The following is a 13,257-nucleotide window of genomic DNA, read 5'->3' as shown; positions in this document are numbered from 1 at the left end:
CACGCATAATAACAAAACTTTTAGCTGATAAAAAAAATACATCCTTTATTTACAAGGGAAGTAAACATGTTAAATGTTTATTACATGTAATACATGCCCCAGATTCATAAAACCGTCCCCATGCTCACGCTACTTGTAGCCGAGTTCTACTCTCTTATTGTTCGCGCCTTCGTCCTCTGGTAAACCTCAACGAGTTACATGGAATAAACTGGAGTCTGAGTATGGGCACGGTTATAGAAATAGTTAAGTTGAGTTCAGGATCGTACAGTCTATACGGACCGACTATAACGAGACGGTGCCAAATAGATGTTGGTGTTTTTCTAACATCAGATTAAATTTTGGAGCACAAGAAGCAAGACAAACTGTGTTCAATAAAATGTCTTCCCGTTTTCCTTACATCTAGTATGTTCTACAAATCAAGATATTAAATGTATCGCCGTCTTAGATTGCTAAGCTTGGCTAAAACTGTGCTCCTCTGAAACCTTGACTGGAAGACCACCATTAACGACTACTCGACTCTACGAACCTGAACACTTCCCGGGACTGGTGTAAATAGCATTCGTCCTGCGAATTTTCATAAACTATCACAGATTATATATAAATAATAACGGTCATTAACTAACCAGTCTATGTTAGTGTCATTCTTTCACGATATGGCATTGCGACACATGTAATCACGTGACTTACATGTTTAATATTAGGTGGTGTAGTCGCCCCTGTTTTCCTCTCCACACCATGTGACAACAACATTCAACTGTTGATATACATGTAGAGTAAACTAAAATTAAAACGAACAATTTCATGTTATTGTTCAAGTAGGTCTTGAATATAATCTTCTTAAAATTTGAGTGACAATGCTCGATTTCGAGAACTCAACTGTTAATTAAGATAGTTGACTGTAAAATTTTACATGGCAGTTCTGAGGTCATTAGAGTTGTTTGTATATGATGTGAGCGATTTTTTTAGATGGGCAGTTTTTATTTGAGGTGAGCGATTGTATTTTAAGTGAGTTGTTCTGGGAAAGAAGGATCAATATCTACAAAAAATGTTCCATTTTGGACATATTCCCGTGATGCTTTGCCTTTTTGTTTGTATGTGTTAACAGGTTAATTGCGGATTGTCTCCCCCTTCGCGGGTCTCACTTATACATATACTGCATCTCCATAGCAGCCTCGTGTTCACGTGCCTTTAGTCGTAGTGCAGCTATACTTCCGGTATGTCGATTTTCCACAAAGCCAAAGTTTATGTACCTACTTGTGTACGGATACGGAAGTGGACACACCGGAAATGATCGATAAACTGGAAACGGGGATAAGGATAAGTTGAGAGGTGATGTTTGTTCACCTTTTTCATCTGTGACGGACTCCTCAATCCTGGTGTCCTGTTGACATTGTGCTGTGGTAGCCTGAAGTCAGAACGTGTACATCCTAGTCAAGATAAAGCTTTGTTTTAATTTGTTCAATCGGAGATACGGAAAGCCCAGTCCGGTATTTCTTTACACCGTTTTTGATGGTTATAAACAAATCATCTTCACAAAATGCGTACTTAATTATTTACATCGTTCATATTCGTGATAGAATACCATTGCTAAGAAAAGCAGTTTTGACAAGAGTTACTTCCCTTTTGTAAACCAAACTTGATGTGTTCAATATGTAGTTTGCTGGCGAAAACAATATCGGCGATAGCACATCGATTTGAGAAAAAAAAAATCAACTTTTTTTTTAACATACACATTATACAGTAACTTAAAGGTTATCAATATTTAGACGTGATTATAAACCAAAATCAAGGGTATTCACAAGTTAAACTAGAGAATCTATTGGAAATATAAACGGCTCATCCAAGTACCTGTATTGGAGCTCCTTGGTGGAAGTCTTCTGTTCGGATGGAAGCGCGTGGGGCCGGAACATATTTCGTTTCCCGGAGATCCTGAAGTCCTCCAAAGTTCCCCAACTTCTCGTACTTGCGCCATTTTGCTCTCCGGTTCTGGAACCATATCTGTAACATACACGGACAATCTCGTTATGAGTCCAAGTGGTGATGTATTATTATGTTATCAAACGGGCAGCATACCATCAGATCCTGAACAAAATTACAGCAGTACGTCATATATGTGTTTCACCCATACCACTGTAGGTTTCCCCACTCCCGGGTCACAGGATAACCCTGCCTAGAGTTGTAAACATTTTTAGGTTAAAGATATTTCTTGTTTGCATTGCCATAAGATAGGCAATGCCGATTACGCCACTATTTGAAGCAGCATTTCTACTCTAACAAAATAAGCTTCCGGTAGACCTGTTTTGTCAACTTTGCGTAAACCTTAACACCTTCCGGTTTTGTAGAATTTTAACTTCATTTTCTTGGACTCTAGCTTCCGGTAGGCCCGTTTTGTAGACTTCGGACTTCACCTACCTGGACTCTAGCTTCCGGTAAACCCGTTTTGTCAGATAAATCCTCCCGAGCATTAGCATCTGGGTAGTGGGTAATGCTAAACACTTCCTCCAAAGCTTTCAACTGATCCGCGGAAAAAGTCGTCCGGATTCGTCGCTTCTTTCTCATGTCATCTGAAATACAGATGGCATACACATTTTTCAAACTAGTCGCCATATTTTTTCATATATCTCATTTCCCCCAAAAATATTAGGTATAAAATAAATGTCCTGAAATCAGAGTTCTATTTACAAAAGGTTGGTACATTCCCTGAGAGACTACCTTTTCTGTTAATTTGACAATTAGGCATAATTCTTTGGCCATAATTTTACAATTTCTATAATGATTTACTGACCGTAAAGCTAGCTTCACCAACAGACTGCATTTAAGAGGCCCAGGGGTTTTATTATTCATTTTTGATTCTCCTCGCCGGTACTGAAGGAGAAGCATTTTAAAGATTCACCATTTTCACTGAACAATTATCCAGACGAAATAACGTTGAAATCCTTTCACTTGTTTTGAAGGCGTAGACTTTTAAAGAGTCAATGTTATTTCCCATATTGGGTCCCGGCCCTCTAGTCTCCCCAACGAAAAAGGGGGCGGGAGCATGCCATTCGTTCGTACAACATCGGGTCCCCTCGGCTCGGAAACCCTGTCAGCTGTCTCAGACTTGGAGTGATTTGAAAGAAAAGTTGAAGACAGACGATTGATGACACACACTGCGCCGTGGCTTAACTTCACTTGGTCCTTCGAGTAAGGTGAACTAATCGAAATGCATTTTTTCTTCATACAATTTATGTTTTCTCATTCTGAAATAAGGCAACTCCAATATAACGAACTTCTTTGTGTACCAGTACGGTAACTTACCAGGTATCATGTGACCGTCAGCAGTTTCTGTGACGTCACAGTGTTCATCGTCCTTGTCCCTCTCGTTAGAATTGTTGTCACTTTCCTCTCCACTACTGTGTGACGAGTCCTCTTCGGCCGACAACTCTGTCGAATGCTCCGATGTGTCTGTAAGTAGCAAGTACCGTCGATAGTGTTAAAAATGTATGAAGTCACAATTAATTAAATTATTAAAATTTCACAAAAGGAAAGAAACATTTTTGTTATAATTTCAACAATCGTGATCCCATGAAAACACCACAATCAAACACAAGCAACAAACGTCTACATGAACCAGAGCAATAATTACGGATGATATATATGTACATTTTTAAAACTTCAACATTGCATTTGAAGTATGAGGAAAACTCGATAAGAGATGTCTCCCGAAAAAAACAGTCAAACTACGATAAAAATCAAACCAACAAGTTCTATTTGTAACGGACCATTACGTAAGTTGGAGCAAAATCAGTAAAATATCGTTAGCATCACCAGAGGCCACAGCAGCCATCATTGATGAACGAAGTGAAATGTATTACGCAAAATTATATATGAATACTAATGTTCATTTGAAGTTTCATAAGTATCCGTCAGTGGTTTCGGAGAGAGAGAGAAATCCGGACACCGTCAGGCAAGAGAGGACAAACGAAGAAGAAAGAAAGAAAGAAAGAAGAAAGAAAGAAAGAAAGAAAAATGAATAAGTCCCCCACTTAATATAGAGTACAAAATCAAACTAAACCGGTTGTGACTGGGAAAAAAACGTTTTTGACTACAAAACAAATAACCAAACAAAAACTTAACCAATAAAACTAGTTTTGACTTACATGATTTGTATGCCCGGCCGGATGAGAAAACGTTACTGAGCAAGTCAATTGTCATTTTGAGGCAACGAAACGACAATATTACCTTGGCATGAATCAGTCCTCGCCTTGTAAAACATGAGGTCGTCAATGAGAGAACTGATATAATGTTCGGAACACCTCTGATTAATTAAATCACCTATGTAACAAAAGCTAACTGTTTTCAAACATCTCTGGTAGAGCTTATGTCTCATCTTATAACCAGAAGTAATGACATGGCATCTTGTACGCGACGTCACGGAATGGCAATATCTTTCCTTGCAACCAGCTCAATAACCTAGCCATGATTTATTTTATTGATCTGAGCTCATAACAAGTAATTGTTTAGCCTGGTTCTTCTCGGGTAGAAATGATTTAACAATGACTGTCGGTTCGCGTTGCTGGGAAGAAGCTATTATAAGTAAGTGGTTCTTTTGAAGAGTTAAATGGTACGAAACTAACAGTTACTGATGAAAGGGGACCCTGGTCCATGTGTTGTAGACACAGGTAGGATTGTCTTCTTTTAATTTTCAGAGATAAAACTTCAAAAAGATATTTCTTTTAAATTGACGGAAGATTTAGTCATGTAGCTGATTTCAATATTTTATTGAATTTATAATGACCAAATCTCAAGTTTTCGTCCCATGTTATCTCTGAGATTGTATCATATTTTAAAATATTGAACTATCTCCTCAATGTGGTTAAATTTCGCACCAATCCGTTATATAGATATCTGCGACCGGGCCGATAGCCCTGTGCAAATTGCCTTATCTACGGGGGTCTGACAAACCGTTATATACATTACAAGTATAGCAAGTCGTGTTGTCGGGGTTTGGCAGTTTTGATACGTGGTAGGGTTTACTTAACAAAATCTGCAAACAAAATCTGATATATCACGTAAGAATACAACACAATTTGTAAAAGTATAGAGATTGTAACTTATGACAGATTTATATAAAATATCATAACATTTACCTTCTAAAATGAATACTTAATGTTAAAATAATGCATGCCGTGCTCTGTGTAGAAAAAAATGATTGAATATTTCATTTATTTACAATTTTATAATATTATAATCCATTGTGGACTTTAATGACTCAAAACTAATCACTCTTGTAATTCAAGAATGTTTCACGAAATGCGGTGAACTAAGTATGCAGTAAAGTCAACGCAATTGTTGATATTTTGATTAATATTTCTAACGATGCATGCATTCGATATTATAAACGATATCGATTCTTCCAACCCCCTCAGACATAAAGTAACCAGCTACACTAAATAAGCTTTTAATAAAAATAAAATAAATATTACGGTTAAATAGTGTAGCAGGTGTTATGTTTGAGCGTGTTAAATAAAGCTCGGGCAGTTTGTCTACTTGTCACGCGCGACGGTGAGACTACTTCATTCAACACACGTTCATTGTATTCTGTTTTAAATCTTGAAAACATTATTTCAGAATAAAACGTCGATCAAAGAAGGAGTGTTTTGTCAACAGTTAACGGTAAATCTGTCATTTGTAATTTGTTTTTAAAAATAAACACTCGCACCACCCACTCTAACAAAAAAAAGTAAAAACTTTGTCGAAGTTTTCTCAAATACAAATAAAACAAAGGCCCCGCCAACATATTGCAAGTGTTCCTTATTTTTAAATCCCATGATTTCTGAAAAAGACACACGCCACTAACACATATATAGCGCTGAACGCATACATTAAATGGTACATGTAAACTATAGAATGAAGAACTGGGCAAATATAAAATAAAATAAAACTTAACTCGATCTTGATTCATTTTTAAAAAGATAACTTATTTATGTCTACATGGATTTACAAAATAACCCACAAGGTTATATAAACACGGTATTCTGTTAGCATGTTTTGAATGGTTGTGATGAAAACTGTATTGTTTTGGTCTTAAAATAAAAAATAGTATGTTTTATGTAAGCATGTCAGTGCTTTGCTTACATCCTCGGTTTGTGACTTTATTTCATTCGTTTCAAAACTACAAATAGCGAGCACCATCAATCGTTTGTTAAGTGTCTATCAGTTTCAAAATATAAAAAAACAGTTTTAAATAAATTCAATGATTTGTGGTGACCGTAAAACAAAACAAACAAATTCAAACGTAAAATGTAATCACAGGCACTTGAGTTTAGCTTACAGAAATAAAAAGTAAGAACAAATTTTAAAAATAGACCGACCCGGAACCTGATCGGCTTCAACATTACAATCTTTATACCGCCTGCTCATTTTCATATGTTCTTTCTTCTGTTGGATAACCGAACTGTTTGGTAGTGAAGCGGACGTAAAACGACTCAAACACACTTTTCCCATTAACTTTTGGCTAAAACCAAGTGCCTGTACTGTAATGATAAAAAAAACCTTACCAGATATGCCGTCACCTCCATATACCTCTGTCAGGTGTGATCTGTCTTCATTTCTCAGAATTGTATCAATAGAGTGCTTGGTTAGTGTTCTCCTAAGTTCACTCGATGTGTACTGATTTTCATCTGGACGTTCCATGTGCATTTTTTTAGTAAGCCTATTAAATCAATCTTCTCTTTCAATTTTTAAAACGTCTTCTAAAGTGTGTTCTATATACCCATAGCACGGTTTTGAGTTCGGTTCACTCTGAAACCCGGGGTATATCTGCAGTAGGATACAATGTTCCCAAGGTAGCAATTCTCCATGTCAATAAAGTTAGGATTTGTTTGCGTTCAGATGTATTAGGTGCAATAAATGTCGAAAATCTATATAAAGTGATTCTAAAACAAGGGCCGTGATTGGTCGATTTCAAAAGGAGTGCGGTAATCGACATTTGATTGACAACGAAATACTTGAAATCTCCCTGTGACATTATCTAAGTGAAAGTTAATTCAGCTGATCACTGATAAAATTAAATCAATTACATGAATCAATTTCTGACATTCTATCACCGAAACGGAACACAGGGTAATGTGACAGTGGTTATATGATATTTATTTTCGGCGGTATCTAACTGCGAATCAATTAAAATCATTCATATCGTTATATATAAAAGTAATAAACGTCATTTAATGCCGTTGACACTTAACTGGATAAGATATATAGAAATTTCAGTTGAGCTTATCCTAAATTAGTTTACATAACTGGTCATACAATATACATTTGAGGAAATCTTGAAGAAAGTTAAATTTATACAATTTTGGAATTTACCATCACAAATTCCATAAGTGTTTTATTGTATCATACTTCAACAATGAAACTGATTAACCCCTGTCAATTTAACTTTTTCAGGCTCATATTACTGTTACATCATATTCACCATCACCGAACTCTATAATTGTATAATATTAAATAAATAACACTTTTACTTAACGTCCAATCAAAGTACAAGACTTTTATTCCAAAGAAAAGCGCAACAAATAAACATTTTCATTACAAAAGTGTCATCGCTCAGTGTATGTAGAAAATAAGTCTGACAGCACACTGGAGTATCGAGGAAAATAAAATGTATTCATAATACAATGCAAGTACCTATGAAGTTTAATAGAAATTAATTTGCAGCCGTTAAGAAGTTATCACCAAAACTGGCATTAGAATATTTTGACATTTGACCGCTAATAAAACAAAAATAAAGTTTCCTCTGTGATTGTCGGAAAGACCCGAATATGTACGATTTGTCAGGTAAGAAGTCGAAATACAATCGGAAACCGTCGGCAGTTTCCGTAAACGATACAAAAGAAAAATCAATTTTCAACCTTTGTTAAAGGAAAAGCAGCTTGAAACACTTTCAAATCATGTCCTCCCTAATGGCTATGGCAGCAGTGTGGTATTTCAGTTGCTTCCCTGGCTGTTTCAGCGCAACTTTATCTCTACAAAGCCATAAATTGTAGTTATGATTTGCCTTTTTAACAGTATTGTGATAGATCAAGAAATGAGTTCGCGTAAAACGGAACATGCCGGATGCAGAGACCATGACGAATCTGAAGACGTTTACCCTCGCAATAACTATTCTGGAGAAGATGGACTTTCTGGATGGACGATTATCAACTTTTAATTCAGACATAGCCAACGAACAATTTTACATAATAAAGGCCCAACCAGACTCCGCCACTTGCAAGAAAATATGTTCAGCATTGTGATCGACTTTATACCAGAATAAGATATGAAGTGTTGTAGATAAAGTTCACTGAATTTGGGAGTTTAGCCCTGATTTACTTAGATGTACTCAATTGTTAAATCTTACTTTAATGACAATTTGTTTTTAAATGAACATTATTGGCTTTGTGCTACATACATTCACACATTGTTCAAACAAAAGACATTAGCCCACATTCAAAGTCAAGGGATCAAATACATCGAAAAGTTCAAATTACTTCTTCTTATGAGCTATAAGTCCTAGAGTATAAGACTGAAGAAATAAATGATATTGAAATTCTGACGCTGTACGATTGAAGGACGACGGACGGCATAAGCCTACGGGAACTTTGTGCTAGTTGAGCTCAAATGATCCGTTCAAAATAGTTACTTTTCGGTAAGAATATATAATCTTAACCTTTTTACTTTTAAAAAACGTAATACTAAGAACTTGCCAGGTCTAGATTTCAAAAGAAAAATATCAGAATATTCGCTATTTTACATACAGCATTTTCTATGCATATCTAAGTTAGGAGCATATCACATTAATCCTATCCAATGGGTCAACAGCTGCTTGATAATTCCAATTTGTTATCACCATAACATGAAACTTATGAACAGAAGATACAAAAAATTGAAAAGACTGAATTTAGTTCGTGGTCTTTTAGATTTGACTGTCGATGCTTACATTTGCGGCAAAGGACACGACACTATCACTCCGGTTTTACTGAATGTCCATATATGGTAGTTCCGGTCTGGTAATGCCAATGGTTGGTATCTTTTGTAATAACATATTCAAATATTTCTTTGCTTTCTATGACTCGTAAGAGTTGACCTCAAAGCTAATGATATAAGAGGACCAAGTCCAAACTTGAGGTCGGGAGTGTGCTGTCTGAAATTCACAAGACCTGCATCGGTGTTGTTAGCACCGCTGTGTGCATGGGACACAGCAGAGCAATGCATGTCTTTGGTGACAACCCTACATTTCTTCAGCGTGGATTGAAACCAGTCTGGTAGGAAACTTTGGGTAAGTATGTCATTGATCAGCAGAGCCCATATACCCGACGAAAATATAGATACTAAGAAAGTTCTGGGTTACGAAAATAGAGACTTATCCGGTAGCAAACCCCGGGTAATTATTTTATTGATGTATCCCGAGATTCCTAATAAGGCTCTGGACTAGTAAACCAACTGTATACCCCATACGCAAGGGTGACTATAGATCTCGCTACTGAATAATCATGAAACTGACGACGGGGAATCTGTTACCTGTTGTTTTTTAATTTCAAATTCTGGAGGATACACGAGAATGCAAGAATAAATTTTAAGATTCGTTACTTCAGGACAAAACATCATCATTATAATTATCTAATTATGAAATTGACAGATCGGGCAGATGTAGTATCGAAAGCGGTTGTATAAAGCGAGACATACCGGCGGTTAGAAAATATGAAAGTTCGATCAGGATAGGTCACGTACTATAGAGGAAGTAGACAAAATCTTAATTAAAAAAGGGTCATAAATTTTCTAAACCTGAATATATTGATGTTATGTGTGTTTATGTAAATATACACGAATATGTTATTAATTGTGCAATTTACAAGGAAGAAATTCTAAAACAACAAAAAGAAACGTATTCGATAAATGTAATCCGCAACATATCTTAGATTAAAACATGTGATGTATAAAACGAGGGTTTTTGTCAAACGGAGTCGTATATATGTCGCGTTATGTGTTTATAAGGGACGTTTTCACTCGAAGTAGCCATGAGATATGACCACTGGTAGGTATTAAATTGGTGCTCCAAGCTGCAATACGGACGGGATCAGAGCCAATTTGGCCATCAGCGAGCAGTTATTTCAAAACTTTATCTCCATTAGTGATAGTTCAATGGACGTCAACACTTATACAAACACACGCCATTATTTATGGCTGTATCGGGTAAGTAAAATTGACATCTTCCGAAGTAGATTTCCTACCGGTGATAATCTACGCGATATTTGTGAACAAGCATTTAATTGCCCCATTCAAATGAGATTGATATACCCTTTGTTTTACGGGAGAGGGATGATTGGGGTTCCAAAAAATACCCGTCAGTTAATCGAAAATATCTCAAAGTCGACATACATGGACTTTGGTAGACGTTCTATGGTACCAAGTATTTTTACATCCAAATTTTATATGTGTTTAAACCAATACCACTGGCATGTTTTTGTTTGACACTGCAGACACGAGGGTTTTTTTGTGCGGAGGAATACATCCGTGATTGAGCATAGCGTACAAATGGATGTGTATACGTCCGCCCAAAAAAAGAGGTCTGTCTTTGACGTCAGATAGAGGCCAGTACCAGTATATGCTACTGCCTATATGACATACATACAGTTTTTTACTTACACATTTGAAATTTTCTTTAAAACATCCCAAATAACAACGATCAACAAAACGACAAAGAGGATAGAATAATGACGTCATATAACCGTGATACTGCCTAAAACGACGCTGAAATGTCGGGAACCTATTTTTTGTAACTAATTTCAATAAAAATAGCAATACAGCAATGAATCGAAGAACTCCGTCAACGGTCAGTTTCCGCCAAAGAGTGATTAAATTGCTTTTATATGTGTATTGAAAATAGGGAAATCCGTCCATGGCATTAGGAATTGGTTACGAGGTGGGCATTTTTCCGATCTTCAACATACATGCATAGAAGATATCTTTTCTCCCACACCTTTCCAGCGAATGATGTAAAAGTCTGTTTTGTCAAAAATACTGTTTCTCACGGTAAGGGTCATGCTAAAATGTAATGTCATATCATTGTATAGCATGACGTCATGAAATTAATAAGATCGTTCGGTAAACCGAAGGCAAAAAGATTTGAAAAAATAACTATAAATAAACCATGGAAACAAGACACATTAACTATAAACTAACCTCATTACATGGACACAATGCATACCAATCATCCATTATATCAATCGGGAACCGTCGGCACTTTCCGTAAATGAAAAATATTCACGAAAAGAAGCAGAAATGACACTAAATCATTTTTTTTTGGAAAATAGTATTTGTTCTGTCCCTGATCCCTTAAATGGCCCCAGACCGTCTGTAAATTGTTGACGAGTTTCTAATGGGTGTTTTACAACAGGCGACGTTGTATATTATGACCCAAAATAAATAAACATTACAATCAAGTTTAAATAACTGGTCGTAGAATGAGAAAAGCGTCTTTCAATGATCCTCCAAAACTTTTATTTCCAGGCTTATGGGAGTAAAGGACAAAACGTTCTCATTTCGTGATCTCAACATTTTGGATAGAAACCCACAAAATGTCGTCTGCTTTAAACATCAAACAACTTATCCGGGTACTTCCTGACTGAATTTATTTTTAATGTTCTTTTCGTGCAAAAACGATAATGAAGTACTGTTTACTGTCAATATTTGCTCAGAAAAGGCTTTAAAGATGGGATCGTGCCACAAGCAAAACTTATCAGAGGTGAACATGCCTCTCAATTACAACAACCGTAATATAAATTGACTTACACATATTGTGGTCTATGACGTCATCAACTCTAGCGCACCTCGGTAATAAACCCCGTTTTATGTTCGAGAATGTCTAGACTTTTAAAACAACACAAATTAGCAGTTAAAGCAATGTGCAATTTTAATGACGCCATGAAGTCGTACCAAGTATTTTAGCTAACCAATGAATTTTTTTCTTTCTTTTTCAAAGAAAATGGTAGATATACGTCCTTTACAGTAACGATGGTGCCTTCTCTTTTGTTTTGGTGTATCCCGCCTGACGATACAGTAAGCGTAACGACTTCTGTTGTACATGAGTACACTTTTCTCCCTTACTTCTTGTAAAAGTATTCTATTTTTTCTAGATCGTTCAAATTGTTGTCAAAATGGAAAATAGCTATAGAAAAGTTATCAAGGTTTTATTATGAATACACTTTTCGATATTTCAAGTATGACGTAAATTGCGATCGTAACAGATCAATGTTATTGTATGGAAACTACATAAAGTCCAATGAGACATATAAGCGGTTGAAATGAAAGCCATACTTTCCACCTGAAACATTTTTGTCTGCAAACATATATTAAAACCACCATAGATGGAATCAGCTATTCGGCAGAGTAAGTAATTCCGGTACTTTCCGCTGTAGGTTCTGAGAATTAATATACCTGCTGTATTCCACAGCCTGTTATCGTACATGTAAAAGGCGACTAATGTTTTGCCCAAATTAGAAACGACGTTTTCCTGACCCATTTGTTAACAATCATGAAGTCTGTAGTAGTATGCAGTAAAGTGTTGCGTTCGTTAACATTGATTGATTATCTAGTACTATGCTGTAAAGTGGTCTGGTACTATACTGTAAAAAAGCGTTCGTTAACATTAATTGATTATCTAGTACTATGCTGTAAAGTGGTCTAGTACTACACTGTAAAACGGCGCGTTCGTTAACATTGATGGATTCTCTAGCACTATGCTGTAAAGAGGTCTAGTACTAAACTATAAAGTGGCGCGTTCACTAACATTGATATATGCTGTAAATTGGTCTTGTACTAAACTATAAAGTGGCGCATTCACTAACATTGATAGATTATCTAGTACTATACTGTAAAGAGGTCTAGTACGATACTATACAGTGGCGCGTTCGTTTACGATTTTGGATATCCTAGCACTATGCTGTAAATTGGTCTAGTACTAAACTATAAAGTGGCGCGTTCACTAACATTGATAGATTCTCTACTACTATGCTGTAAAGAGGTCTAGTACGATACAATGAAGTGGCGCGTTCGTTTACGATTTTGGATTCTCTAGCACTATGCTGTAAAGAGGTCTAATACGCTACTATAAAGTGGTGCGTTTGTTAACATTGATGTATTCTCTAGTACTATGCTGTAAATTAGTCTAGTACTAAACTATAAAGTGGCGCTTTCACTTACATTGATAGATTCTCTAGTACTATGCTGTAAAGAGGT

The 13,257-nt window shown here is 36.2% G+C and overlaps 1 protein-coding gene across 2 annotated transcripts; it reads right to left on the bottom strand.

Moving 5' to 3' along the window:
- Positions 1–25: 25 nt before the first annotated feature.
- LOC110448446 (intestine-specific homeobox-like) lies at positions 26–6,789 on the bottom strand. 2 transcript variants are annotated; one of them, XM_021494693.1, is made up of 5 exons: positions 6,540–6,789; positions 3,298–3,444; positions 2,413–2,564; positions 1,849–1,998; positions 26–1,405 (listed from the first exon to the last, which is right to left on the bottom strand). In XM_021494693.1, exons 1-5 carry the CDS (start codon positions 6,679–6,681, stop codon positions 1,139–1,141), a joined length of 858 nt encoding a protein of 285 aa, XP_021350368.1. In that variant the 5' UTR covers positions 6,682–6,789; the 3' UTR covers positions 26–1,138. The 2 variants fall into 2 exon arrangements, with proteins under 2 accessions (XP_021350368.1, XP_021350370.1); XM_021494695.1 differs by lacking the exon at positions 6,540–6,789 and adding an exon at positions 4,222–4,301.
- Between the last annotated feature and the right edge of the window lie 6,468 nt (positions 6,790–13,257).

This window comes from Mizuhopecten yessoensis, unplaced genomic scaffold (assembly GCF_002113885.1).
Source record: "Mizuhopecten yessoensis strain PY_sf001 unplaced genomic scaffold, ASM211388v2 scaffold4033, whole genome shotgun sequence".
Lineage (NCBI taxonomy): Eukaryota > Metazoa > Mollusca > Bivalvia > Pectinida > Pectinidae > Mizuhopecten > Mizuhopecten yessoensis.
The sequence above is the reverse complement of the archived record's forward strand: the minus strand, read 5'-3'. Positions and strand labels throughout refer to the sequence as shown.

Bases quoted from the DNA above. Each gene is read 5' to 3' on its own strand.
- LOC110448446 (XM_021494693.1), bottom strand. From the start codon at position 6,681: ATGCACATGGAACGTCCAGATGAAAATCAGTACACATCGAGTGAACTT. The intron at 3,445-6,539 runs GTAAGGTTTTTT...TGCTACTTACAG, and splicing joins TGGAGGTGACGGCATATCTG to ACACATCGGAGCATTCGACA. The intron at 1,999-2,412 runs GTAGGTGAAGTC...TGTATGTTACAG, and splicing joins TACCGGAAGCTAGAGTCCAG to ATATGGTTCCAGAACCGGAG.